Source organism: Oenanthe melanoleuca, chromosome 2 (genome assembly GCF_029582105.1).
Source record: "Oenanthe melanoleuca isolate GR-GAL-2019-014 chromosome 2, OMel1.0, whole genome shotgun sequence".
Lineage (NCBI taxonomy): Eukaryota > Metazoa > Chordata > Aves > Passeriformes > Muscicapidae > Oenanthe > Oenanthe melanoleuca.
The window spans coordinates 83,524,819-83,552,572 of NC_079335.1; the positions used below are offsets into that span (position 1 = coordinate 83,524,819).

At 43.6% G+C, this 27,754-nt stretch overlaps 1 protein-coding gene across 3 annotated transcripts in view; it reads right to left on the reverse strand.

Moving 5' to 3' along the window:
- F13A1 (coagulation factor XIII A chain) overlaps positions 1-24,967 on the reverse strand; it is a 58,921-nt gene extending 33,954 nt beyond the window's left edge. The window contains exons 1-4 of one of the 3 annotated variants that reach the window (XM_056483750.1): positions 24,879-24,967; positions 23,415-23,568; positions 17,778-17,966; positions 6,053-6,304 (exon numbers count right to left, since the gene is read on the reverse strand). In XM_056483750.1, coding sequence (XP_056339725.1) covers positions 6,053-6,304; positions 17,778-17,966; positions 23,415-23,562 — 589 coding nt within the window. In that variant the 5' untranslated portion in view covers positions 23,563-23,568; positions 24,879-24,967. Of the gene's footprint in view, positions 1-6,052; positions 6,305-17,777; positions 17,967-23,414; positions 23,569-24,491; positions 24,741-24,878 lie in introns of those variants that run through there. The other 2 variants (XM_056483749.1, XM_056483751.1) reach the window with 2 other exon arrangements.
- Positions 24,968-27,754: the final 2,787 nt, after the last annotated feature.

Consider the following 27,754-nt stretch of genomic DNA (forward strand, 5'->3'; position numbering starts at 1 on the left):
CAAACAGATCAAAGAACAATTTCAAACCTATTAATGCTAATGGAAAACAGCTCAGGTCAGGAGATCTAAAGAAAAATCTGTAGTACATTAAAAAATGGAATACATTTTCTATAACATATTAAGATAAATGTTTGATTGCCTTTTTTGTACATAAGTTATTGACTGCAGTATCCCTTCCCCACATAGCTTGACTAATCAGGAAATATGAGGAGGAATTCAAACATGATTTACATATGTAAATAACATTACTATAATTAAATATAATTATCAACATTCAAAAGGAACCCTGAATGACATGAAACCATTCAGACATTCACAGGTAAGTATGAAGAAGTCCATGATGCTGTGATGCTAGAATAGGTTTCTTTCCCATGCCAATGCCTGCATTTTGAGACTAAAAGATACACATTAACAATTAATAGCTGGGAATTAATTAATTTGAGGAAATCAGTACTGTGGTCCCAGACAGCAAATTAAAGGGAACTTCCAACAGTTTGATATGAGCAAATACAAAACTACTCTCACTACTGCTATAGTAGATTTCTTCAGCACCTCGCTACAAATTACCAGAAGATCATTTAACTTTTAAAAGCCTATTGATTTGTTGTGTTTTGTTGAAATGCAAATCAGATTTGCACTTTCTTGTAAACCTCATCCTCAGAAGCTTCTTAATTTCTCCATGAAACTGCAATTTGGCCAAAAAAAAGCTAAAATCTGAGCCAAAGAAAAAGAAAATTAGTGATGACACTCACATTGGCCTCAGTTAGGTGAAGGGCTTTGCCAATATACACCCAACCCTTCTGGAAATTTTGTTTTCCCTTAAGATATTTTTATATTTCTGTGTCTATATATGTACATAAGGGATTATGCCTAGATATGTAACATAATAATCTCCACACTGGTGTGCAAAGAGTGATGGAGAAGCAGAGGAATACAGGAAGCCTGAATTGCACTGAGGAGATCAGTGCTTGGTCATAAAGTTACTTATGCTTTATGGCAGCTGCTGCACAGGCTCTGATAACTACATATGACTCAGAGCAGGCAGAGGAACAGCAGGTTTCATGGAGTTTTACCTAAAGTAGACAGGTCTGAGACCACTCTTGTTCTTGGCAGGGTTGTATTCCCCTGGCTTCTAAAGGCTGAACTATTAAGAGCTTTATAAGCCTTTCATTACCCATGACCTAGTCAGCCTCAACCTGCACCCAGGTACAAACTGGAAGATCATGGGTTTACTATATTCAGAGGCTATGAGGTGAAAGAGAGTGTTAGAACTTGACAGTGAATGAAAAGGCTGCAGCCATTTATGCAAGCAGGGACTCTCATACTTATGAAACTGTGACTTTTTTGTTGCCCAACAAGTTCTGTATTGCATCCCACTAAAAGTATTTCACACATTACGGATCATGTTTCATTAGGCTGGATTTGCCTGATTTGCAGACTGAACGATTATCTGCATTCTCTCACTGAGCTTTGGATTTTATTAAAGTCTGTCCGTACAAATAGTACAGAGAGTTCATTTAAAGAAGGAGAATTCACACCTTTTTCTGTGCAGTTACACTTTCAGTGAAGTGTGTGCATATGCCTTCTTGACAGCTGTTGTTTGCTTTTAGGGATTAAAAATATCAACATTGATCTTGCTGATATCAATTGAGATGCTTATGTTATTTTGAGACTGCATGAACTTTGCTAAATCAGATGAAAATTGATTAACTTCTCTGTCGATTGTTTTAAATATTTGTATTTTTGATAAGGTAAAAAGGTCTTCTGTGTTTTACAGGGAAACCAGCTGCTTTGATTTTTGACAGCTTTCATTGCCCTTGAGACTGTTTGGAAGAAAATATGAGGCATTTGTGACTACTTTGATGCTAAGCATGCTCTACATAATGCAACTCCTAATTATTTTGTGCAAGTGGAGGCTCACATCTGACAAACAGAAGAATTCCACAGAAGTGTGCTGGGTTTGTTTGCTCTTCTTTTCTAGCAGTTCAGAGGGTTTTTTACTCACTTCTTTTATCCTGGGAATTTACAAAGACACCAGGAATGCTACAAAGAAGCAAATTAGCTTCTGTGCTACTCTGTTTGAAGCTGGGTAAGGTGAAAATACACTTCACGTGAAGACAGCACTGCGGGTAAGGAATCCCTTGCTAAAGACATGAGGAGTGCAGAGTAACCCTTTCTATTTGGGAAAGTGAATGAACATAAGAGAACTCTACCCAGAATGGAGGGACCCCAACCCCAGCACAGTAACCCTGTGGGGCTGGAAAAGCCATTTCTTCATGCAGGGAGTGACAGCTGAGCACAGCAGCACCTGCAGACAGATGGAAGGGGAAGCAGCAGGCTTGTCCTGAGCTCCCAGCCTCCCTTCAGTGTGCTCCTGCAGGAATCCAGGAATGTAAGGCTGATCCCACTGGAACCACAAAACCCCCAGGACTCACGTTGGGAAGAGAACAGTGCTGTGACAAACCCAAGCTGCAAAAGCTAAATGCAGTTATCTACAAAAAACACTCTACTCAGGATCTAGATCAGTATGCTGCCCTGAATAGTGCCACTACTTGCCTATATTAATGTAGCAGAAGGATGAAGCTCTGTGTGAATTTTGTCCATGTGGAATCTATGACACAAGCAATTGAATTTAAGATTTACCTCTAAAAATAATAAAATGTTATTGGGCCAAATTTGGATGACGGATAACATGTGAGACAAGTACAGAATCAGCCACTATATTAGAACATTTAAGCAGAAGAAATATGCAGCTGACTCAATAAAGTTGCAATATACTTAATTTCTTAAATGTAATCCACTTTGCATGAGGCTTGGGTGCACACCTCAGCCCACAGGGTCTGCAACTTACTCAGCTACACTATGCACCTACACCTGTGAGAGAGTCACAGAAGTCAGCACAAAGTCTTTTCCTGATAAGCACTTAATGTTCCCTAGCAGAAAGTTGCACCTGCTTGGAAAGAGCTCACAGCTTCTTGGAAAGAGCTCACAGTATCCAGATCAAAGGAGCTCTACTCTGCTTTCATGTAGTTTGATATTGCCAAGAGTTTAGTTAAATTCCAAGAAGTTATCCTTAACTACTTGCCATTTGTATCTTCTGTTCCAGAGCTGAAGAGAGCTCTGCATGCCCAAAAGCACATCTGTTTTATCCAACCATGTCATCTGACTGTAGAAAAGATGCTGCCTCTCCTCACAGACTTTACCTTGCTTATTAAGCAATGAAAATTTCCCTGAGTAACTGAAATCTCAATCCACTAGCTAGGTGAATTCACAGATGTTTGGGGCTGGTGTATATAATTTTGGAGGATCGAGTCCAGTGTCTTTAAAGTATTCTTGGTTATCAGTCCTCAATGTAGCTAAAGGGATTAAAATATATAAAAGCATATGATGATGTTTGAAGCAAAGTACTCTGCAGCGTGACTGGTAAAGCATTCAAACTTCTTCTGAAGCAGCAGGGAAAAAAAACAGCCCTGCCTGGGAAAATATGTCAAAACTGAACTACAGTGAGAAAAGGAATAATAAGAAAGGGCACAAATTCCTCTGTCTGAAAGAAAAGCTCATACTGACATATTGATGTTCCTCCAAAATGATGAGTTGGAAAGCTGCACCAGGCACTGGAGCCCATATTCTGCTCCCTGCTATAACAATCCCCATTCATTCCTGGCACCAGTCTTCTCTCTTTTTAATGAGGCTTTTCACTCAGACTTTTCTGCTTAGTTATTAACCCAGCAAACAAGTCTAGAAGATTTTCAAACTATTGTTTTCTCTGCACTCAGTTTAACTGCCTCAGTTTTTCTACCCTTTTGTCATTCCACTGAAAAATCTTTTCCAGCCAGGGGATAAAGCATGAAGAAACAGTCCTTGATTTTCTAACACAAGGAAAGGAGGGAAAGACAGATATAGGAACCAATTAGCCCAAAGTACCTTGGAGTAAAAGAGGAACAAGAAATGAGGATATATCCAAATCCAAATGAAACAAGCAGTAAATGAAAACCACAGTAGTCAGCAAGAGCCAGGACCTGAAGCCATTGAGACACACCTGAAAACATAAGCTGCAGAGGAAAATGTGCCCCCAAGTTGCCTGCCCTGGATCTGGGGTCACACAGCATGTCCTTGCTGCCCAGAGACTCTTTTTTTGCTTTCCTAAGGGAGACTTTTCTCATCAGCCTTGCTGATGCCTGCCATTGGAGGCAACTCCTGCACATCTTACTCCCTGTGGGTTTACTCCCATGTTGTGGTTTTAATCTTGCTGGCTTTTGGACTCATTCAGCTCAGGTGTGAGGGAGGGAGAATACAGGAGAGAAAAGTGTCCACATACCATGAATAATGGTGCATCAGTCTGCATGCAGAGTTGCTGGGCAAGGAGTTGTGAAGTAGGGATCGATTTTCCCTCTGTCTCACACCTCACATCAGCTTGTGTGGTCCCAGTCACACCACAGTGGGGTAGGCAACCCCCCCACATCATATCTTGTCTCTGCATTAGGACTGCATGCAGCCCTGGCTGCAGCTGCTGTCTGCAAATTGTGAGGCAAACTGAGGCAATTTAAGAAATTTTTCTTTGGGGTTTATATCTTTCCAAAGATGTGCTGAGCACTGCAGCATCACTGTGCTGGCTGTTACAACACCCAGGACTAAAAACACCTTTAGGTGGAGAATTGCACTTCCCTGGCTGAAGTTATGAGTCTGATGATGCCAAAACAAAAGAAGTTTTGTCTGCTCACAGTGGGCCATAGTTTTGGCAATGTTTCCTTTCCTTCTGCTGCACACCCCAGTATAAACTGTTAGCTCACTGCTCTGAGGTACCTTACATTGCTTTCAGAAGTATCTCATGGTGTGCCAGGGCCAAAGGCTCTGCCCTTCCCTCCTATTCCCACTTAACTAACTCCTCTTTATTCAGCATTAATCTATATCTTCTTAAATTATGCATAAGCTAATCATTGCTTATATTCCCTCGGACTAGGGGCAAGTAATGAATCCAGCACAAATCATTCTATGTACTGACAGTGGTGCAGCTGAATAATGGGCTCTGCTAATAATGCTAAACTTACTTGTCACTTGGTAGGAGGGCCCTTGTTTGGTAGAGGATTATTTGATGAAAATACTGTGGTAAAAAAATGGAAAGATGAAGGAAGAGTAGCAGGAGAAAATTGAAGTTAGCTGGTGACCTAAATATAATGCAATACATGTGACTTGGAGCCTTGCAATCTGTGCTACAGTGCTACAGCCTGTCAGCAGGCTGAGTCAAACCTCTCTGGTCCTCCTTGCCTTCTCCTGAAAGCCAGACACAGAGTTCATTAGGTAAAATACAACCCTGACAGTGTAAAGCCTGATTTCTTCCAAGAATCCTGGGAGATCTAAAAAAAAAAAATTTTTCTTCAATCTACTGTATTATAAAAAAAGGCTCATTTGCAAAATGTTTTGTTCCTCAGAGAGGGCACCATTGCTAATTAGTCACCACTAAAGGGGAAGTTATAAGGGCAAATGTCATGTAGCAGCAGGAAGGCACCACTAGTGATGCCACAGCAAGCTGACTCCACTCAACCTGTGCAGGAACAGCAGCTCCCATTGAATTCCTGCAACATTTTAACTGCAGATGTTCAGTCCCAAATGTGGCAATTAGCAATGTAAGTCAACAGAGTATGTGAGGCTGACACATCCTGCTCCACACCAAATCCTGGAAAAAATGTGCCCATACTGACTTGTTTAAGGCACACACAGGCACTGGAGACTCATTGCCCACTGAAGTCAGAGTAAAGCCTTGGGGTATGCTTACTATGGGAAATGGAGCCTGAATTGGCAAACACAGAATTGGCCTCATGAAACTGCAGATTTGGATGAAACAAAGGCATTGGTTTCCAGCATGGAGCCCTGCTCACACAGGGCTATTCCCCACCCTGAAAGTCTTGACTTTTGGCAGAGTTACTGTAAATTTTCCAGACCAAACTGACATGTCTCCAACCTCCTTGGTACCATGCTCCCATTCCAGGACCAGCCCACCCAAAACCTGAAGAGGCCAGCAGCAGAAAGTGTGAGCCTTTGACCAGCTACTTACACTGGCACCAGGGATTGAACAAGATGTAAGTGTCGGTGGCTGAATTCCTACGTGTCCGAAGGATGCCGTAGGGAGTCAAGACTGCAACGTACAGGCGAAACTTCCCGATGATGCAGGTGGCAGAGGACATGATGGACACTCGAATGGAGTTGTTTTCCCTGTGGATAATCTTTGCTCCCCACTGACCAGGTTTTAGCACGTTGCCTACTACGACTGGGATGTAGGTGCCTTTATTTTGCTGTGGGTAGCGACCTGGAAAGAGAAGTGAAGAGGTTCACTCGCTTTGACAGTTTTTAAATTTTCTAGCAGTCCTTTTGTCTTATTTTCAATGGAAGTGGCAGGCTTTAGTGGGCAAAAATAACCTACTCTCTCATTGCCCCTCACAGGGCTTAGTAACGACAGCACAGCCACACAAGTACCTTCAACAGCCCCCTACAGGAAGCCTGTGCCCACATCCTCACTCACCTCACTCCAACAAGCTCCAGACTCACTGGCTTGAGCACTGCCACACTGTCAGGAGCACAGATAGCCCTGCCAGCATGAGAAAGGGCTGTCCAGGCTTTTCTCGTTCACTGCTGCACTCCAGCTTGCTCCTTGCCTTGGTGTCAACAGCACCAGCTAGACTGTTGGTAAGTTTAGGAGTTTAGGTAAGAGCCCCTTTCCAGTTCAGATGTAGCCACCACCATTGTCACTAGCACAAGAGTGCCCTCTGGGGCACAGGCATCAGCTTTGGAGCCCTTTAGGACAGCAGAACTCTGTTCTTCTCTGCACTACTGCACTGCCAAGCAGAGACCAAGCGCTCTTTCATGAATTCCACACAGATAAAAGAAACTCAAACGAGTCCACCTGTAGATACCCAGTGCTTGGTTCCCACTGAGCATCCACTCCTCAGGGATTAACCAATTCTGGATGCCCAGAATATAACCCACCACACTGGGGCTGAATGGCCAAACTTCTTCTGCCAGAAATGGGTCCCGAAGTATGACACGCCTCCAAAGCACCGCACGTGAGAGTCTGCCTCACAGCAAGACAAATCACACCCCAGAGGAGCTTATTTTACTCTGCCAGCTCTAAAAACAGCTAGACTAGATAGGCTACATGTAAACATGTACAGTGCCAGGATTCAGAGTTGTGTGAGGCTCCACCCCTTGAGACTGAGGTAGAGCCAAAATAAATCTGGAAGCCAACCAGAAGCATAGACAGAAGAAACACTTGTGAGAAGGATGAGTTCCTTATCTCATTCTCAAATCTACTCTTCATTTCATATTTTAGGCTGAAAGTCAGACTTTCTCATTCAAAAATAGGGTAATGAAAAGCAATGATGGCAGACGGAGGGACAGACTTCTATATTTTTCATTCCTACTATTTAAGAACTTCAAAATTAACCTCATTTTCTTGCTTGCTTATTTTTATACTACCGATGGAGAGATAATCACAGATCTGAACATTGCTACATTTTGGGAAAGGACAACTCCAGCTTTAAATCTGAAACTTGCAAGCTGCCATGACATTTGTGTTTCTGAGAAATCTGGGGCTACTGTGCTTCATCCAAGAGATTATTCTGAGCACATGAATTTCCATTTTGCAGATATTCAGTGCACATAAATAGCCCACTTTGCCCTGCAGGCCAGGGATGCTGTAACCCATGAAACTCATTCAGACCAGTGAGGAACACAATGGAAGGAAAATACCTAAGAAGAATAAAGGACTAGAATAAGAGAGCAAAATCAATAGGAAACACTAGAAGATAGAGCACTGGACACTTCAAATATAAACCATCAAAAGAAAGCCAGTGTAGAGAGGAGAGCCTATAGAAGTAACAGATCTGGGAGCTGAACACGTTCTTTGTAGTGCAACTGTGTATGACCCAGCTTGCCTCTACAGTTGATATTTTGCTTCTAGTTTTGACATAATCTTTTTCTAAAAAAAGCAGTCCACGCAAACAAAGCAGCAAGGCAAACCAAGTAGTTGAACTGATATCCTTGAAAACCGTTAACAAGTTCTACTTTTAAAAATACCTCCCATACCTCCTTCAGAAAGGTGGGAGGGGGAAGAGATTACTATTTTAACATGGTTAGGAACTGACATCCTTGTCTCTGCTGGAAGCTGCATGTCAGTGTAGGAGCCTGCTGGGGACAGAAGCTGCGCTCTGGCAGTGACTTTGCACCACCATGTCTGTGTATGCCACGTGTACATGGGGAGACTGCAGAACCACTTCCCAGAAAATCTACCTACAGAAACCAGATAGGATCTGGTACCAAAGAGGACATAAGCAGGTTTGGCAAAGTACCAAGCCTCTGGTATTCTCACTTTTTCTTAAAACTCAAACCCCCATTTTCCCTTCCAAACAAGTAAAGCCACAAGACACCATAATATACCCTTTGCTCTACAGGGGAGCAGCTGTAGTTGCTGTTGAGGAGTAGGCAAGGTTCTTTCAGCCCAGAGCCCCATACAGCTGGTCCCACAGAGTAAGAGATAACTGCATTAGGTTGCTAACCCATGAGGAGAAGGTGCTCTGGGGCATCAGGGATGTTCTACATCCTTACAGACATAGCAGATTTGTCAGGGATGGAAATCCTAGAAGTCAGGATACTTTGCAGGTGTTATAAATAGTAAATACAAGAGAATATTTTTTGTCCTGACAGACAATCATGATTTGGTGCTTGCTAATGGTTATATAAATTCTGAAACCACAAGGAAGTTTGGGAAGATGGGCAGAGCCTTCAAGAGCACAGTGAGCAATTTCCAATATTTTCTTTAAAGAGAGGACAGGTTCCCTAATCTTCTGAAATAGTACGAATCCAAACCAAACCAAAAACCAAACCAAACCAAACCAAATGCAAATGGAAGAATATGGGGTGTAAATGAAAGAGTAAGGGAATTGTTACTTCTGTCAGGAGCTTGTGGAGCTGAATTGTAAATGCACATCTAGACATCTGACAGCATCAGCCACACTAGTCTCATATACACACATCTGTTGTCTTGATACTAGAGTGCTATAAAGCTGAGTAACTTTGGCATTGCACACTAAGGTTGCTGGCCAAATAATTCTTGCATGGGCTCAGTACTATGTTTATCAAATCTGTAGGGAAGTCCTATCAGGATGGCTTGGCCTTTTGACCTTTATCTACATCTTGAGCACACATTTCTGGCTGCAGTGTAAAAGTAGAGCCAGCTTTGCCTCCTAGCTGGGATATCTGCAATGCTGGCTGCTTCTCAGAAGGGGTAACATGCAGTGGTGATTTCATTCTCTGGCTGAGTCTCTAAGGAAGAATACTCAATACAGTCCAAAGACTCATTACCAAAAGCCTGCGAGTGCCTGGCAGAGCACTCTCTGAAGGGTCTCTGCTGCTAACCCAACCCACAGAGAGGCAGGAGGCAGTTTGAGTACATATCAGGACTGGGACATGTAGACAAGATAAACCCTCTTTATGCTGACAGGAGGGTGCTGACATTATGCCAGTAGCATTCGCTGGCTCAGGATCTCTCCAGCTCTGATTTGCTCCAGGATTTGGCAGCCTAAACCATGCTCCACAGCCAGTTCTTTGTGGTTGCCTCACTCCCCAGTGCTCACGTTTGCTTTGGGTGTAGGAGGCCCTGGCCCTCACATGAGGACATTTCACAGCCAATTGCTCTGTGGCAGACAAAATCGTTGAGTGACATCAGGCTGTTGGGATGTCCCTGTCTGCTCACTCTAACTCACTCATGGTAATGAGAAAATCCAGCCTGTGAACTCAGAAAGTCTGGAGATTCCTGCACTGGGTGAATTTTTTTATAGACTCCTTCAAAGATATCATGTACTGAATAGAAGCTGCTGACTGTCCTGCCTTTGAAGCAGGAGAGGACAGGAGAGAACTCACAGTTCTCCTTTCCCAGGCCTCCAACCCCTGCATTTCAGTGCTAGGTCCTGAGCCACAACACTGCCAGAAGACATTACATTTTACAGAAACCTCCCTTGTACAGAATGTTGAATGGCACAAACAAATCTATTTCCCCTGACGCACAGTGCACAGGTCTGCAGTCCTTTGATACTTCTTTCTTATCCTTTCTTATTCCACCCTGGTTTCTGCAGATAACCAAACTAATATCCTAAACCTCTTCAGTTGCAGCTCAGCTCAACTCTACACTTCTTGGGGTTTCCAGGCACCAGGAAAAGAGGAGCAAAGTATCTGCTGTAGTTATTAAAGGAATTAATAAAATAAGTTTAAAAAACATGAGTAAATGTTTGCATGGCAAAAGGCTCCATGACTGCAGCGTGTGTGGATGTGGCCATGCAAGGGATGTCCCCTGTCACATATAGACACTTTGCAGGGGCAAAGAGCAAACTGCAGCATTGGTTCAAGCTTGCCAAAATCTATTTATGTAGCACCAAATAATGAGCCACCTAAACCACAGAACTGTGGCCACACACATGCATTCAAAGTGAGTTATTTTCAACAAATGCCTTTCCTCCCTAGCATGTCAACTCTGGGCCCATCAGACACAGAGGCAAGCTGTGTTAAATTCTGGGTAAAACTGCCACAGCAGAGAGAGATTTACAGCAACAGAGAGAGGTTGACAGATAGGTACAGTGAGTTCAGCTGCCAAAACATGAGTGGTCCTCCTCCAGTTCTCCAATTCTGCTGCTGCTTTTTACAGATGACTAACAAGAACCAGGGTTTGCTTGGACTATTCTCCTCTTTCTCCTTCTCCATCCTGGCCCTGCAAGCTCCTGTTTTCTCCTATTTCTCTCTGTTTTCAGTTTTCCCCTTGATCCCCAGTGGACATGCCACTGCTCTGTGTGTGTGTGTGCATTAAACAGCTCATAAATGCCATGGCTGAATTAGTGCTGTGCTGTTGGCACAGACACTGGAGGGACCAGCAGGTGCTCTTGGATAGGTCCTACACAACTAAGCTTTACTTCCAGCAGCAAGGAGGGAAGGTTTGGTAGCACAGAGATTAGAGATCTAGTGAGCTTCACAGAACATTTCCTTCCTGATGGAAGTGGGATCCCTCAGAAGAGAAGGAGGTGAACAAAGCTGTATCTCAGCTGTATCTTTGTCTTTTTAGGAACCTTCCTTGGAAGATTGGCTTTTCAAGGAGTCAAGTGATCTGTCTCCCTTTGGAATATATATTACACACAGTAATTAACAATTTTCCTAAAAGTTCATTTGTTTTATCTAGATACACTCTTTCATATAAAGGGTTAAAAAATCTATTTCAACACCATCCATGGAAGTATATTAATTGTGATATGTTGATAAATAAGTTGAAGCTGGAAATCACCAGTACAGAGTGTAGCAGAGGTAAGCCTTTTGATAGCAAGCAGCCTTGGAGATGGGTGTTAGCATATGGGATCTATGACATGAAATACAGGATAAAACAAATTAAAAATAAACAGGAGAGGTGCTCCAATAAAATTCCAAACAACCAAAAGAAGCGAGAAGAAGAAGAAAATTTTTGTTAAAAGCAGCAATACCTAAATCTCTAACATCTCATATGGGTTCCTCCCACCCTCAAACTCAGAATTGCTACATATAAAACTGGAAAAGAAGTAAATGTAAATATCTTGAAAGAAGTTTTGCTCATGGCTCCAGTTATGAATCCTTAACATCTGGCCACTTCTGTTCCAGAAGTGAATGTTTCTAGTACTTTACAATTGTAAAACACATCAGAGCCACACACCTTAGCTAGTAAAACAACTAAAAAATACAGTCAGATTTTATGTGCCACTTGATGCTGCTGCAGCAGTGCAAAAGTCAGCCTAAAAAAGATTGCTTTGAATGAAATACTGCATTCATAGACTACCTCCAGGGACTCCCTCCTATCTGCTCCTCTGGGGCCCAGCTGGGAATTCCAAAGGGGAAAAAAATACCCCAATGCCTTTGTTCAGAAAGTGGAGAGGTTTGTTTTTAGCTAAGAGCTGGCAAATAGGTCTCTTGTCTGCTGGGAGTCAATCTCCAGGAAATATGTTCCTCTGCTAATAAATTATTTTTTCTGTCACAAAATGAGACTCCAAGTTTAGACCATCAGGAGTTTCTGTATATCTGCTCAATTTTTTGTACTTCTTTGTGAAACAAAGATCTAAAAACTCACAGTGCCAAGTTACCTACCAACACTGTATGTCCTCTAGACCAGTCAGTTCTCTTGATAGTGCCAAGAAACCTCCTAAAATATGAAGATCCAAAGTTTTCCAAAGAGCAACTTGTACCCAGAGTAAGAACTCAGCTCGACATCCCATCCCTAGTGCTGGGGGACATCTCATATTCCAGCACCTCTGTTGGCTACAGCCTGCCCAGCCCCACAGCTGCTGAGGAGGACAGGTGACAGCAGAGGTAGCAATACTTCCCACTAAGGCAGAATTACTGCCAGACAAAAATAATCAAAATCTCCATAATCCTGGGATCATTCCTGAAGGACAGTATGAAGAGCTCCACTGATTCTGGTGTGTGCATTCTGAGCTGGACCTCTGGTTACTTAATTGAACTCAGATATCCCTCTAAGTGGGAATTTGGTGTCCCCTAAATCAGCCATACAGGATCAGCTCTACCATCTTTATGTTCTTAGCTTCTTTGATGTGTTTCTAACTACCCCTCCGGAACTGGCTTGGGAAGATTGTGGAAAAAGGAGCAGTAAGTCTCTCCTCTGATTTCAGGCCAGAAGCCAATGATTTATAGAAGCCTGAGGGGAGCATATGGACAGGTGTGTGGGTGTCCACACATGCACACATATGGAAAGGTGACAGTAGCCTGGGGGGCTGGAATTTATGGTCGTTCCAGAAATGCGTCAATGAATAAAACGTTCATAATAACATTTAGGGCTAGACCAATAGAAATGGATTTATGAAGCCATTTAAGGAAAACACAAATAGACAGCAATTTATGAGGATGTGGGGAAATACATCATTAGAGTCAGGATGCACTATATAAACTCATCAACCCCTCAAGGATTTACAGCCACGTACTGGAAACTACTACTAAAAGCAAGACTGAAGGCTGTATAAGCCCATCTCATCATACATCTGCTTTTCAGAGAAATCCCTGCCAGTGCAGCAGTGCCAGTGGAAACTTTGCAGCACTCACAGCAAACTGACTGTCCCACATGTGGGAACTATGCTTGGCCAGGCTAAGCCTTGAATTGTGGAAAATGAAGAGAAGCACAAAATATACCCATCACCACGAAGGCAGGAGTCAGGACAGATTAAGATGGGTGAAGGAGTCCCCTGGGTTCACTGAGGCTCCAAACAAACTGTAATTAATCCCACTGTGGGGAACTAGATGCTAATTAATTAATTAATTAATTAATCCCACAGTAAGGAACTAGATGTAAGCACAGCATCTGCACTTTTCTTGTGGCTTTTTCATCACAGCCCCAGACCAATGAAACAAGTATCACCCAAGTAGTGATGCTCACCTTTCCTCTTGTAAAAGCCAGGAAGGAGGCAGAAATGAAGGAAATATGTGGTGACAGAGCAGCTCTTAAACTATAGGTACTGCGCCAGGGCTGAGGTCCAGCACAAGAACTGGAATTACATCTAATTACTCTTTATAAGTGGATATTTTTCCATGTGGCTTTTTTGGCATATTCATTGTGTTCCATACTTTGGCAGGCAACTATGGTCCTAATTTAATGAAGGATTATGTGCAAAACTAAATTATACTAATTCACATGTTAGCATTTCAGTCAATTCCATCAGGGATGACTCTACAGAAAACAGTCTGTTAAAGCAAGAACGACTTCAGTTATAAGGAACTATCACAGAAGAATGTCTGTAAAAGTAACTTTCAAGATATTGGGGTGAATTATTTATATATACACATATATATATATACATATACACAAAAATTATATACATTTACATGCATATATACATTTTTTATACAGTTTGACCCATGAATTCTCTGAAAATGGTATTTAAATGGACTGTGGATTTAAAAGGATTGTAATTAAAGGTTGTTTTCTAAGTGTTTCAGATCTGGTTTCACATGAGAGAAGAAGTATTTGTCCCAGGTACCCTTGATTCATTATCAATTAGAAGGATTAAGCAGTCTCTACTTGCTTTACTTGCTTCATTAATCATCTTTTTAATGATGCAAAAGAAGAAAAAATAGGAGTGAAAAAGAAAAGAGAAAGGAAAGTAAATTTTAGGGAATAACGGAAATAGAAAGTTCTGTGCACACTGCATGATCAATCCATTACAATTGTCACATTTTTCAGGATCAAAATTAGTCTTTAATGGATAAAAAATTCCGTGATGGATTAATGTCAACTTTGGGAACTTTCTCAGAGCTGGGAACTAATAACTTCTGAATAGCTTCATAGGCACTGTTGTATAAACAGCCCCCACTGCAGGCACAGACCTGCAAAAGGAGACTTCAAGTTTTCCCAGCTCCAGCTGAATTCCCTGTGAGACAAGATCAGCCATCCCTATAGAGTGACTTTGTACCTTATGAGAATGGAATCTTGAACCACTCAAAATATTCTGCAGTTCAGGACAGCCTGGTCCACATTGTTTGGGGAAATATCCACACTCTCAGAGATACTCAAAACCTGCTTGTAGGGAAAGACCAAGAGATGCTGGAGAAGCTGGACCTGCTTTAGTTTTTTCTACCTAAGGGCTAGAGATGAGACCTCCAGAGGCCCCTCCAACCTAGGATATTCTATTCAACAGTTCTGCTGCACCATTTGAAATCCACTGCTCAGGCACACAGAGTGCTCCTTGGAAAGGTCATCTGACAACAGCCTGCCAATATTTCTGTGTGTCCATCACTTTAATCTCCCAAACTCAGCACATTCCTGGGAGGTATACTCCTTTCAGCACAAAAAGTTTCTCTGAGCTCAAGCTGCCTCTGCTGCAGGGCTGTTGTCTGAGCCACTCCCTAGGGATAGCTTCTGCCTGACAGTACCAAAGGGCAGGATTCACCTTGCCTGCCTTCAGTGTTCTTAAAGTCAGAGTCTGGTCTATGAGAGACAGTCAGTAGAGGAAGAAAAAAAAAGATCCAGAGGAGAGTTCATTCTGCTTTAATACAGCAGAGTTAAACTCTTCTTGGAGGTGCCTGCCTCTCTCCCTTGCTCATAGGCAGCCTGGGCAAGACTTTTGGACTGGGTTCTGCAGTTCAGGCAGAATGAGAGGTGAGAGCCAGCTCTTCAGGAAGACAAACTGGAAAAAACTGGATGAAAATGGCCACATCTCCCTGTGACAAAAGGTTTGAGAGTACAGCACTGAGATATTCAGCAGTTTTTCCTAAGTAAGAGAAATTTCCTTTTTCTTCTCAGCATTAAACATTGGACTTGATACTAAAAGGAGAAGTAGCAAGAGTCAAGAGCATAATTTCTGAATTTTCCTTCTCTCCTGTGGACTGTTTTTGTTTTGTTTCCCATTGATAGCCTCTGAGAACAAATATACTGCTTTTTCACTACATGTTCACAAAGAGAAACATTTGCTGAGTGCTGAGTGTTGACCAGTTCCTAGAAGAGGAGCTTGAACACCTCCCAGCTGAATCTCTGTGAGCTAAAGTCCTCGCAACAAGAGGGCAGTGGTGCTCCCAGAAGCAAAGAAAAAACAGGAGAGGGCAATAGCATTGAACACTATCCTGTATCTGCAGCCAATTGTCAGCCACCATGCATGGACACCCATCCCATTTCACTGGAAGGACAGCAACACTGAAGAAGAGGGAGGGGAATTCCACCTCACACCCAGGGCTAGCTCCAAAGGAATCATTCAGAGCTGTGTTTATTGTAGAGACTCTCCTGGCTCCAGCTGTATTAACCCCATTCCTACCGTGGCTGAAGATGAGTGTATTTTTTTTCCATACTTAGAGATTCAAGGTACAAAACATGGATGGATGTGTTAGGAAAGAGCAACAGAAAAACAAGTGAATATGTTCTCTTAAGTGGATTGTGCAATGTCAAAAGAAGTGTTAATTTTCTTCTTCCAATATAGAATATCTGATTAAAACAAATGCAAACTGCATGGAGTGCAATAAAAAACAAATGTTCCATTTTCCACATCTTCTTGATACAGCTGTTTGTTTTAAACATATAAAGATTAAGGGAACAATCTTGAATTTAATTAAATCCCAAAAGAACTAATGATATTTATGCATATTAAATTTTTAAAGGCACTTGTGGCTGTTCAGCCAATCATTCACTGGACTGTCATAACATGCCTTCCAACCCTAATTTAAATTAGAAAGAAGAGACCCATGAAAAAAAATGTGCAGACAGTAACATTTTCACTGCACATATGTTTAGGAGATAAACGCGCATCTAGCTTTAGAAGGCAACAAATCTAATAAATGGCCACATCATCATAATTCAACAATGAGAAAGGCTCAGTGTTACAAATTTCAGATCTGCATCTCACAGGAAAGTAAATTAAAACATCAATTACAACCTACTTTAGTGACTTTATAAGGGGAACATCGATATCTTAACACAGAAACTCCCAGATCAATCTAGCTGTAGCTGGGTGTTTCCCAGAGTTGTAGGGACCAGAATTTGGTGGGACCATCTTTGGAGCATAGCAGGAAATCATTTTGATTTTCTCCTTTGCTAGAGAGGTTATGCTCTTCTGTAATCCCCTGCCTTCAGTGAGTCAACAGGTACCTTAGCACCTAGGTCTCTGATGAAGAGTGCTCAGTGAGAGGAAAAAATCTCTCCTTCTCTTTTGGCAATAAATCAGGAAAGTCTCTGACATTGTGCTGAGTCTCTCAGCAGTGGTGAAGCCATACCTCAAATCCCGTGTCTGGTTCTGGACCACAACAAAGACATTGAGGTGCTGGAGTGTGTCCAGACAAGAGCAACAGAGCTGGGGAAGTGTGTGCAGCACAAGTTCTTCGAGGAGTGGCTGAGGGAGCTGGGGATGTTTAGTCTGGAGAAAAGGAGGTTCAGGGGAGACCTTATCACCCTCTACAACTGCCTGAAAGGAGGGTGTAGCAAGGAGAGGGTTGGTCTCTCCTCCCAGGTGACAAGCAATAGATCAGGAGGAAATAGTCTCAAGTTGTGCCACAGGACGTTTAGATTGGATATTGGGAAAAATCTCTTAACTGAAAGGGTAGCCATGCATTGGAACAGGTTGCCAGGGAAATGGTGGAATCATCACCCCTACTTGGGTACATGGTTTGGTAGTAAGCATGGCAGTGCTAGGCTAATATATAGACTCAATGATCTTAGAGGTCTTTTACAACCTTAGTGATTCTATGATTCTATGATTCTGTTTCTGGTCCAAAATTACAGTTGCTGAACTTTATTTCTTGCTACCAAGTTGTTTGTAAATGCAGGCTGAAAGGTTGCAAGATTCCTCCGTCTGGTGTAACTTCCCCTCTTTATGCAATCAATATTTTGCTATCTCAGTTCATACAGTCACCTCTCCTACCTCAAACAACAGACTCCTCCTCCCTACATCTCCTAAACACTAACAAAAGAGGTTTCCTGTTCCACCTACCTTTCAGCTTTGCCATACAGCATTAACCAGATATAACTCTGAAAGCTCAAAAAAGTACAGCTTCTTACGAAACAGAAACCCCCAGATTTGCTCCTTCTTCTCTCACATAAAATTCTAATGATTTTCTCAAGAAAGGATTCAAACCCTATTTAGAAAAACACTTCCTTGCCTATGGCTAAGCCTGTTCTTGTGGTTTATCAATCATAACAGGAAAAAACCCAGCTATCAAGTTCTGCTGTTTTCCTGTTTATGAGAGACCATTGTTTTGCTGATAAGACACAGCCTTTGCCAGGCACTTACCCATCAAAAACTCCAGCCAGAACTGGTCTGCTTCTGGCTTGTAGGGTCGGTTGAAGTCAATCTGGATTTGGAAAGCCTGTCCCCGACGTACTATCAGCTTGGGGTTGTAATACTTGTCAGTGTGGTGCTCCTGCTTGTTGATCTCTTGAGGCTCCTTGAACATATAAATATCCACAACACGCAGGTAGTCTGCAGAGACATGTAAACGAGCAGAGGGGGAAGGAGTCAGTGTGCTGAGATGTCAGTATTGGTATCAACATCATTAGAGGCCCTGTCCTGCCCTTCTCCAGGGAAGGAACACCATGCAACAGGAACATGCTGGATCTGTCTGGGGCTTACATGCTCCTGCCTGAGAAGAGACTTATGGACAGACACTTCTCTGTCCACCTGCCATTTTCACAGAGGCTAAAAGGCTTCTAGTGCATGGTGAGAGCAACCACAGCTATGTGTTGGGAGCTGAATTACTCCAGCAGAGTCTGGACCCACCTTTCCATTTGGATCAGCTTTTCACAAGTCTGGGCCTTGCTGTCACAAGTTTACCAGAGCAATCAGGGGAACTTTGATGGCTGGGGCTTTGTGATTCCCTTCTTGCAGCCCCCCATTTGTAAAATGCAAATTCACAGGTGCTTTGTCAAGCTTAATGTTGATTGTAAAATGCTGCCAGTACTGAGAGCTGAAGAGCTTGACAGGCAGTTAATAATCTTGCATTCAGCTGAGAGCTTGGATTGCCTGCATTAGATAAGGTTTGGGTGTACTGTATGTGTCTTGTCTCAGTTTCTCAGTACACCTCCACTGCTATTAGTGTCTTCTTATGAAAACTAAATATAACATTACAGCATATAAGTACAGCATAGAGTTACAGGCAAGCAGCAGTAGGCATCTATAATATGCACAGGCAAAGCTTTCTCCCTTCAAATTCTAAAAGGTTATAACAAACTACAGTAGTTTGTTCAGCAAATGACCAGTGTGGGGTGGCACTGGGATAGCCACAAGCACTTGTAGCCACCATAAGCTACATGACTGTACCACACCATGAATCTGCACTGTGGGAGCTCTCTCACACTATGAGAAACCACATGAAAATGAACTGGACATTGTTCTTTCACCTACATGCTTAACCACATAATCATGAAAGAGACAGCAGAGTAAAGCTAGATTTGCAGCTCTCAGCTTGTTTTCCAGGTGCTGACAGTTAGAAACAAGCTAATTCCTGAATTTTATACTTAGAGTGACAGAGCCAAACTCATGCCTGGCAAAAAGAGCTGCACATTTACAGCAGCTGGTGGAGCTGTGTGTACTTGTGATGGTGGCTAATTTGGCCTTCTACTAAGCACACTGTGGGCAAGAATGATGTGCTCAGTAAATGAGTAGGACATTCAAGTCACTGAGGGCTGAATGTGGCCCCTTTCACAAAAGCTCAGCACAATTGTTTAATTTGTCAGCTCTGGATGGGCAGCAGAGCCCTGCAGGCAGCACCTTCCCTGGATGGGAAGCATGGTCAGCATGGTCCTTCTCCTGCTCCAGCCTGGGCTCTGGGCAACAGCTAATGGGAGAGAGGGGAGTAATGGCAATGTGAGTAGGTCCCACTCCTGCTTGCATCATCCCTCAGATCCCTGTGTCCATTAAGAAGCAGAAGGAAAGGAATATGCCTGTGGACACAGCATAATAAGGAATCTTTCATGGAAAAGCCCTGTATAACTGAACCCAAAACCATCTGCCTCCTGCTAACCCTAATCTGCAAAAGGGCTAGAATACTCTGTTTAATGCTGAGGTTTAAAGTCCCATGACAACATTATTGTTACTCTCTGCTCAATTCACCAGACTTCTGGAGTAACTTCTGTAAAAAACCCACCAACTTTAGCACTGGCTGAAGTTACAGAGATGTCTGTATGAAACATTTTGCTTAGAAATCATTCTCATTGCCCCTCTGTGAAGCAGGGCATGTCTTCACCTCCCTCTTTGCACAATTTATCAATGCTCTCTCAAAATTGCTGACAAAACTCACAATTGAATTACATGAGGCAGGAATTTTCTGTACAGGGATAAAGTAGGGACAGGGGAGCATCTCTCCTCTTATGTCTTTCAAACCCATTTGGGCCAATAGCACTACATGTAAAAGCTGTGTATTCTGGGGTTCTGTGAGGACTGAAGCTATCAATAACAAACTGGCTCAGCTTCTCCTTCAATCCAAGGAGCTATAAAAACAGAGCTGAGGGTTTGTTTTATTTTCATCTCCTGTTTTGCAATAAAAGGCAATAGTGACCTCACCCTTCCTCTGCATGTTAGCCCATTCAAGGAACTGCAAAACTAAGCCACCCTGGGCTTTCAGTTCAGCATTTGCTTCATTTTATCACAGGACTTTACACAGCTATTGTCAGAACACAGCCATACACATCTGTAAAGAAACACATTTCATTTTTGGTCTCAGCTTTAAAATGTACGCTGAGCTTGCCAGATGAAGATAACCCATGGCTGAGCCTGTGCTAATCACAGTAATGGTAATTACGAAGAGCAAAACATGAGCAGGGTAATGGGATGTGCTAAGACCAGCAGCAGGGTGTGATCCAAAGGAAAGCTCCAGGCGATGCTCATCTGTGACAGAGACCTCCTTTGAAGTCAGGTCCACTCGAGGGTTTGCCTATAGCCTGGTCTTTTGTCCAGCACAAGCAGATTTGCTGCACGAGAGGCAACAGTGTGATGCCTTCTTAAAGCTTGTGTAAGCTTGCAGGGAAATAAATGAGAACAAGTTTGAGCAGTTTTTCAAATAAAAAAGAATAGCCTTCAAACACCAGGCTTCCTCAGAGAACCAGAGAGGAAGGGCTTTGAATTATTACAGAAAATAGCGTGAATTTCCAAAAGAAGTGCCCGTCTCTCCGCTAGCAGGGGAAGCACAAATGCCTGGCGAGTCACCGGACTCTGTCAAGGAGGGTGGGATGCTGTGTCCTGCCCCCGACCCCACGCTGTGGCGAGATGAGCCGGCCAGGACGAGCCGGGGGGAGGCCACGGCACAGGGATGTTCCCGGGAACACAGGCTTCCTGCTGGAGAGGCTGCGGAGCGTCTCCTCCCGCAGGCAAGGCGGCTCCAGCAGCAGCAGCAGGCAGCCCACTGCCCGGGCTGGGGACAGGGCCGGCCCTGGCAGCCGCCCGGCTGTGATTCAGCCCGGTGGAAGTGGGTGTCAGCAGAGAGCCAGGCAAGCACAGGGTCTTACCTCATCCGAGAGTAGTAGCTAAAATAGGTCAAATGAATCACACCCTAAAAATGCCTGTTTCTCCCTGTTGGCTGTCAAGGGAAACGAGGGTGACTAGCTCAGCTGTAGACTCCTACACTGCACAGATCAAGGGCAGAATTCAGTTAAATTTAGGCATCTAAATGATGTGAGCCTGGTATGTAACTTCTTATTATGGCCAGTTGATGGCTGGTTGCTGCAGTCGGTGGAACTGAGAGAAGGGTACAGATCACCACGGCATTGACATCCAGTGATTCTCCAGACACCTGTGCCCTCACCTCCACTCACTGGAGGGCTCTGTGTTGAGTATAATCTGATACAGGTGAAGACACAGGTGCTTAGATGTTTATATCAGGTGTCCAAAGGCTAGAAAACACCTCTGTTGTAACAGCAGAGATAAAAGCATTTGCATGTTTTTTTTCAGTGTGTTATGGCAACGAAATCCAGGAACCACTACAGAAAAATCTGGACAGCCCAGAAGTGTAGGGGTGTGGAGAAGGGGAAGGTGTCACAAGCAGCTCTCTGCCAGGATGTGCTCACAGCCCTAGAGCCTCATCACACTGTGCTGCTCCTGCTCTGCCCATGGACAATCACTTTATTCCCCAAGCACAACACTGAGAGTGCCCTGGGGCAAGCTCAACTCCTGAGTGTCAGGTTGAGCTCCATGGGGCAATAAACCTTTAATGTGGTCTGACAGGTGACTTAAGCATCCCACCCCAAACAGTATGTCCAGGGACCACACTTGTATCAGCTGGTACCACAGGCTTAGATCACAGATGATGTGCACCAAAAGAGGAACACTGCTGCAGTCCCTTCAGGTCACCCCTTGTATATTTTTGCTACAAGCATTGGAGAGAATTGCACAGCAGAGCTGATCCAGCTGTGCAAAAGCAGTTTTGCTGTTATGAACAAATTTATTTTTCAGGCACACCAGTCCCATACTGGGTTTAACCAATGGCCACAGAAACTCTTGCTTTGGACAAGAGATGTTCTCTCAACAACAGCATCACCTTAAGGACACGTTGGGCTCCTCCCTCAACTCACTTGACCCTACATTCCTAAGTTGCCACTGCATTTCTGAAAAGCAGGAGGCTGCCGCCCACAAGCACCACGCTTCATTCAGAGCCTGATGTGAAGCACATCAAAAAGCAACAGGAATCTTTCTCTTGGTACTGGTGGGCTTTAGCTACAGGCTGCATACCTTCTAAGCTATCCCACAGTTATACATCTCCAGTTTCTGTGAGCATGTTGGGTGTCTAGCCACGACCTGCACTGCATTGCATTTAACAATTTAAACAACACACTTGCCCCAGAGCTACAGGGTTGTCAGAATGGGTTCAAGCAAAATTCCTGCAGTCTTAGCATGCCAGTTGGTTGGCTCAGGCATTTAAAAAAAAAAAAATAAATGCTTCTAAAAGAAATGTGTGTGTATTAAGATGGGGGTGGGGAGGGGTGTGTGGGGAGGCGAGTGTGGTTAAGGCACATGATTAGGATTACAGAAATAATGCTTTGCAACTTGTCACTTAAAAATCTCTTTGCCTGTTTCCCAATGTGTGAAATTCAGTAATTAATTCTTGTCCACATTTATTAAGCACTCCTTCAACTCTGGATGAAAAGTCTCCTATGAGCATTAAGTAGCATTACATCCAACTACCCTGAGTAGCCATGTTCAACAAATTCTGCTTTTCAATTCAAATAGGCAAAAAAAAATTAACATCATTTCATTAATGAGTCATTCAGAAGTTCATCCTGTTTTCTTTCAAACCAGATCTCACATATTTTTTATTTCTGGTTGTCTCCAAAGAGCTGACACTGGGAATATACTTTGATTTGTCTGTTCTCTACCATGATATTGTTTTGTTTCCCTGGTCAAATGATGGAAACATTTTTCACAGGAGAATAAAAAATCATATGGGTATTCCTTTTAGTCTCATATTATTTTTTTGTGAGTGAGCTGTACATATATAGCAAAAGTTTTCCCTGCCAGACAACATTTTGCAGCAGTTTCACAGGCAGTTTAAGGCCATATAAATGACACAGGCCATTAAGAGAACAGACTCCTGGCTCTTCAGTCCAATGCTGCCCCAGTCATGCCTGAAGCCAGTAGGTTCTTAAAGTGACTCTGATTGTGATCAAACTGGAAAAAGCCATTCTTGCCTTTTTTTAATCAGTCCCACTGTTTAAGCTGATAACTGGTCACTCAGCTTCTTTACTCCTCACTTTCCCTACCCATAACCCATGCTAACACTTCCATATACACAGGTGGTTTCAGTAAGTTTTCCCATGAGCAGCAAGAAAAACTCAGAACTGGAAAGATGTAAGGAAAAAGTGGTTTGGATTTAGTTCACAGACCTGTGTTAAGATTATGGAAAATATAAAAATATATTTATGGCTTAACTGTACACTGTACCTCTAGGATTAAATCCTCTAGGTATCAATCCAAAAGCTTCCATCTCAGGAACTTCATTTTCTTCATCATTTGAGTAGTTTGGTGGGATGGCTCTTCTCCCATTCAAAGGAAGTTTATTCTCCTCATTGGTGCTCGTTGTTTCAGACATCCTGTACTAAAAATTTGTAATAGCATGAAAGAAAGAGTGCAAAGAAAAAAGCAAACATGAGCTAGCATGGCACGTGCTAGATGGGAGAAGCCAAAAGCAGTGTGGGGTGCCACTGAGTTACACATTTTTAGACTTACATAAATAAAACCTGAGAGGCAGAAAACATCAGTCTAATGATAAGTACAGCTCTCTAAGGATTGGAAGGCATTTTGTGTTCATCAAAACACATGAATAAGAGAAGAAGGAGGGGGCGGGAGAAGGAGAGGGAAGTCTAACATAGAAGAATTTGCCTAGGAGAAGCAGGGCACTAAAAACATTAGGAAGTTTCAGGTAAAAGAACTGGAAAATCTTTCATTCTCTCATCCTCCATAAAAGCATTATTGAATCCAAAACAGCAAATTATATTTTCAGAAAGTGCATCACATACTACCTCTCCCTAATAAAAATGACATTATAAGTCATACTGCAATCAAGCCAAATATTACAGCCTACAACAGTCTGTGGATGATAAGTGGAGAATTGTATTTTTGTCCCTCTGCACACAAACACCCAATATCTACAGGGCTAACTCCTGCACCCAGACAATCCACTTTTGAAAAAGAGGGGGAGGGGGAAAGGAGAGGGGGGTAAAGGGGAAAAAAGGAAAAGAAAAAAGCACTTATCCACTTATTTCTCTCCCACTAATGTCCTTAAGGGAAACCTTAGATGTAGGCTGATCAGAGACTTCTTTTTGAGCTACTCAAAACTGCTTTCACATCTATTTCAATGTAAGCATGTAGCAGTGAAAAAGCCATGCAAGCCTTCTAAGAAAATATTAATGACTGAGAAGAAAACTTCTTCCCAAGGCCCCTGAAAACAGCAATTTAAAATGTAGCAATTATTTAATAGAACTAAGCTCTAAAAGGAAGTTTTTTAGTTATCAAGAGTACCTTCTTTTCAGATAGTCTTTTTTTTTTCTTCTCCCTTGCAGAATTTCTGCAATAGAAGCAGGGAAAAAGTTGGGGGCTTTTAATAACCTCTTTGTATCCTCCTCCTTCCTGTTGCAATAGGACAATTCTAAAAGGGTTGCCAAACCCTCCCCACATCACCTCAGAGGATCTGTCACCACAGCTGGGATGTCTTTTCTTCCTCCTTCCCCTCGCTGCCTTTGTTACCCCAGCTCTGCTCACCAGGAACATTTCAGGGTGTTTGTGCTAAGGAAACAACTTGGGCATTGAAGTTTCAATTCTTTTTGAGACAGAGTAGGAGTGCCTATGGCACAAATGGCAGACTGGAGGGGATTTTCTGAGGCACATAGTCCAAGCAGCCATGCTTACCAGCCTTTGATGGTGTCTCTGCCTCAGGGAGACTGTGATGCTGCTTCAGGTGCCAGTTCCCAAGAGTCCTCCAGGCAGACACAGTGATGGCTTCCCTGCTTGGTCCTCACAGCAGTCCTTTCAGAGGGCTGCAGGACACATGAGCATGGACAGCTCATTGGCAGGCCAGCTTTTTCTAGAGACCTTGTGCTGTCCAGGACAATGAAGGTGTTTTGTACCACACAGCTATATTTGGGTCAAATGACCTCCAGCACTTGCCCATGATAAAATGTGCATCACCTGATAGGTCTGGGGCTACACCTTATGGGAGCTTTTTTTTGCTTCATGTCAACTTTCTTCAGTTTCATCAAGCAGTAAGGTAACTGGAGATGTGTGACACCTCCTCTGTCAGACATAACTCCACAGGACAGTGGGGCTACATGGAGAAAAGGTAATGGACAGGGAAGAATTCAGGCCTGTGTTCTGCCAGCTGCTGCTGTTTGTCAGCAGAGATAGAAACCACCTCCTGAGAGCATGCATGGGCAGTGGAGAGCCTCTCTTACACATGTGGCACCCACCAAGGGCTGGCACTTGCCTCTGCTGCAGGGCAGATGAAGGAACAAGGAGAGACAACTCTACTGCCTTTCAGGCAGCTGTAATTCCAGCCCCCATAGCACAGAGAAGCCTCAAACCTCCACTGGCTAAACACCACTGAAATCAAGCCAGAGGGCAGAAAAGGAGAGAATTGGGTCACATACCTGTAATGGGAAGCAGAAAGTAGATCATCTGAAAGACAGGACCCCTATCCTACATCCCTGGGGATTTCCCATCCACAGCAAGATTAGCAAGAGGTCAGGACACGTGCAGAGTGTGGGTCAGAGATCTGAGCTGGACACCTGAGTCAGCTTGGCTGCACCAGCATGGCACTGTAGGTGGGATAAGGAGCTTGCTAGGGCTGATTGCCAAGGCACAGCATGGGGCTGCAGCAGCTATGGGGGCAGCCTGGTTACCTGCACACAAGTGTAGCACTGTGCTTCCTCACAGCTGAAGGGTATGAGAAAACTGCTGAGCACTGTTTGGCCTGCAGCACAGAAACTCCCCTTCCCTTGTCCTGCTCCCCCATGCATCCTGAGCTGCAATAGCCATTGACTCACTTTCACACAGATGGGCCCTGTGGTAACCATCTGGAGGGCAAGCAGCACCCCTGGCACCCAGGAACACAATGAGCTTTCTGGGGGAGGAGGCTGGTTGCCAATTTTCTTTTCTTTTTTTTTTTTTCTTTTTTTTTTCCCCGCTTGCATCCACATTTCTATGTGGTGTGCTGTGCTTTGTGCCTGTCTCTCCCACTTCCAGCCAGCACTTCAGTTCCCAAAATTGCAGCTGCTGCGACGATGTTACAAAAACTGATATAAATATTGCCTCGGTGCCATGCCTGCTGGAGGCCTGCAACACAAATGAGAAACACCGTCTCCCAAGGAAGTCATGTGCTTCCCCAAGCGGCTGCGGCGCTGTCAGAGCCAGGAGGAAATCTTTCCGTCAGAGCGGGGACTGGAGCGAGCGGATGCAGCGGAACAGATCCCGCCTGAGCAGACAGCGGTTCCAGATGTGCCCCCACGCCCAGGCACGGCACCCTGGGGCTTTTTGCAGAAGCCACCTACCGTGCAGAAAGTGGGGAGGCCAACATTTTTGGTGGCAGTGGCAGGAGTGGGACTTCACATCCAGGGAGAGTAATGTTTTGTAGGCTGTGATTTATTTATTTCGTGGGGAGAGATGTAAATTCGTGCTTATGACAGCTCCAGATGGCAGGTATTTTCTCATTACCTTGACTTCTTAGCTCTTGCTATCCCTTGCCTATTAGACTGCACTGGCCTTAATTTAACTTCAGTGGTTCCAAACTACTGACGTCAGGGCTGATGCAGGAGGGGGTATGGAAAACACAAACCCCTGGTTTCCCTGTAGGGCGTTATGTTTAATGAATGATGCACTGGGATGACCGGTGGAAGTGCTCTCTTCTGCACAGCACCCTGTGGGGAGCTGTGAGCCCATATTCATTTCTCAGAGCAGCCTTCAGATGTTCATGGCCTTTGCCAAAGACCTTTGCAGCCACAGGCACCATTCCCACAGCAATAGACTGTGGATGATGGACAGCCCTTCCTCCCTAACCCCACAGAAAAGCCCTTAAATGGCTGCAAAGCTTGCACCCTAAAGGGTTATCTAAAATATACTTTCCTGTTGTTGCCAGAGCCAGGGCTGTTCTGTTCCAAGTCCTCCCATGCCAGACAAGAGTTTGTGGGAGAAAAAACACACGAGTCAGTAAAGCTTTACAGCCAGAGGAGAGGGTGTGCCAAGATCTGTCACAGGCAAACTGATCAGCCAGGTGCTCACATAAATGGGTTGCTATGCTGTGTGCCAGTGGCTAGATGGGAGGGATGTTTTGCCTGCTGTAGCTACACCAGCACTCCTCGGGAGCAGCTGAGCACTGTAAAGCTCTCCAACAGGGTGGTTTCATTTCTTCTTCTTTTTTTTTTAAATTTGCAGCATAGATGGATGTACGGATCCACTGGAACATTATACTACAGCATGTGCACAAAGGTACCTGCCAGTACATCATCCTCAAGAAACCAGACTCTCTGAACTCTAGCCTTCTATACATAACAACACAACTGTGCTTGCTTCTTGTTGTCTCACAGCTGTACTTAGGAACCTGCACTCTTTCTTAGATGATCAAGTCTTGTCTTCCTCCTTTGTCTGCATCAGTACTTGTCTCCCATGAATTCTTGCTCCTTTTCCTGTGATGCTCTGCCTCTATTCACCAAGGCAGAGTAGAGTAGATCCTAGAAGAAAAAACCCAAACTAATAAAAATGTTGTTTTTATATGGAATTTTCAGAAATCTTGG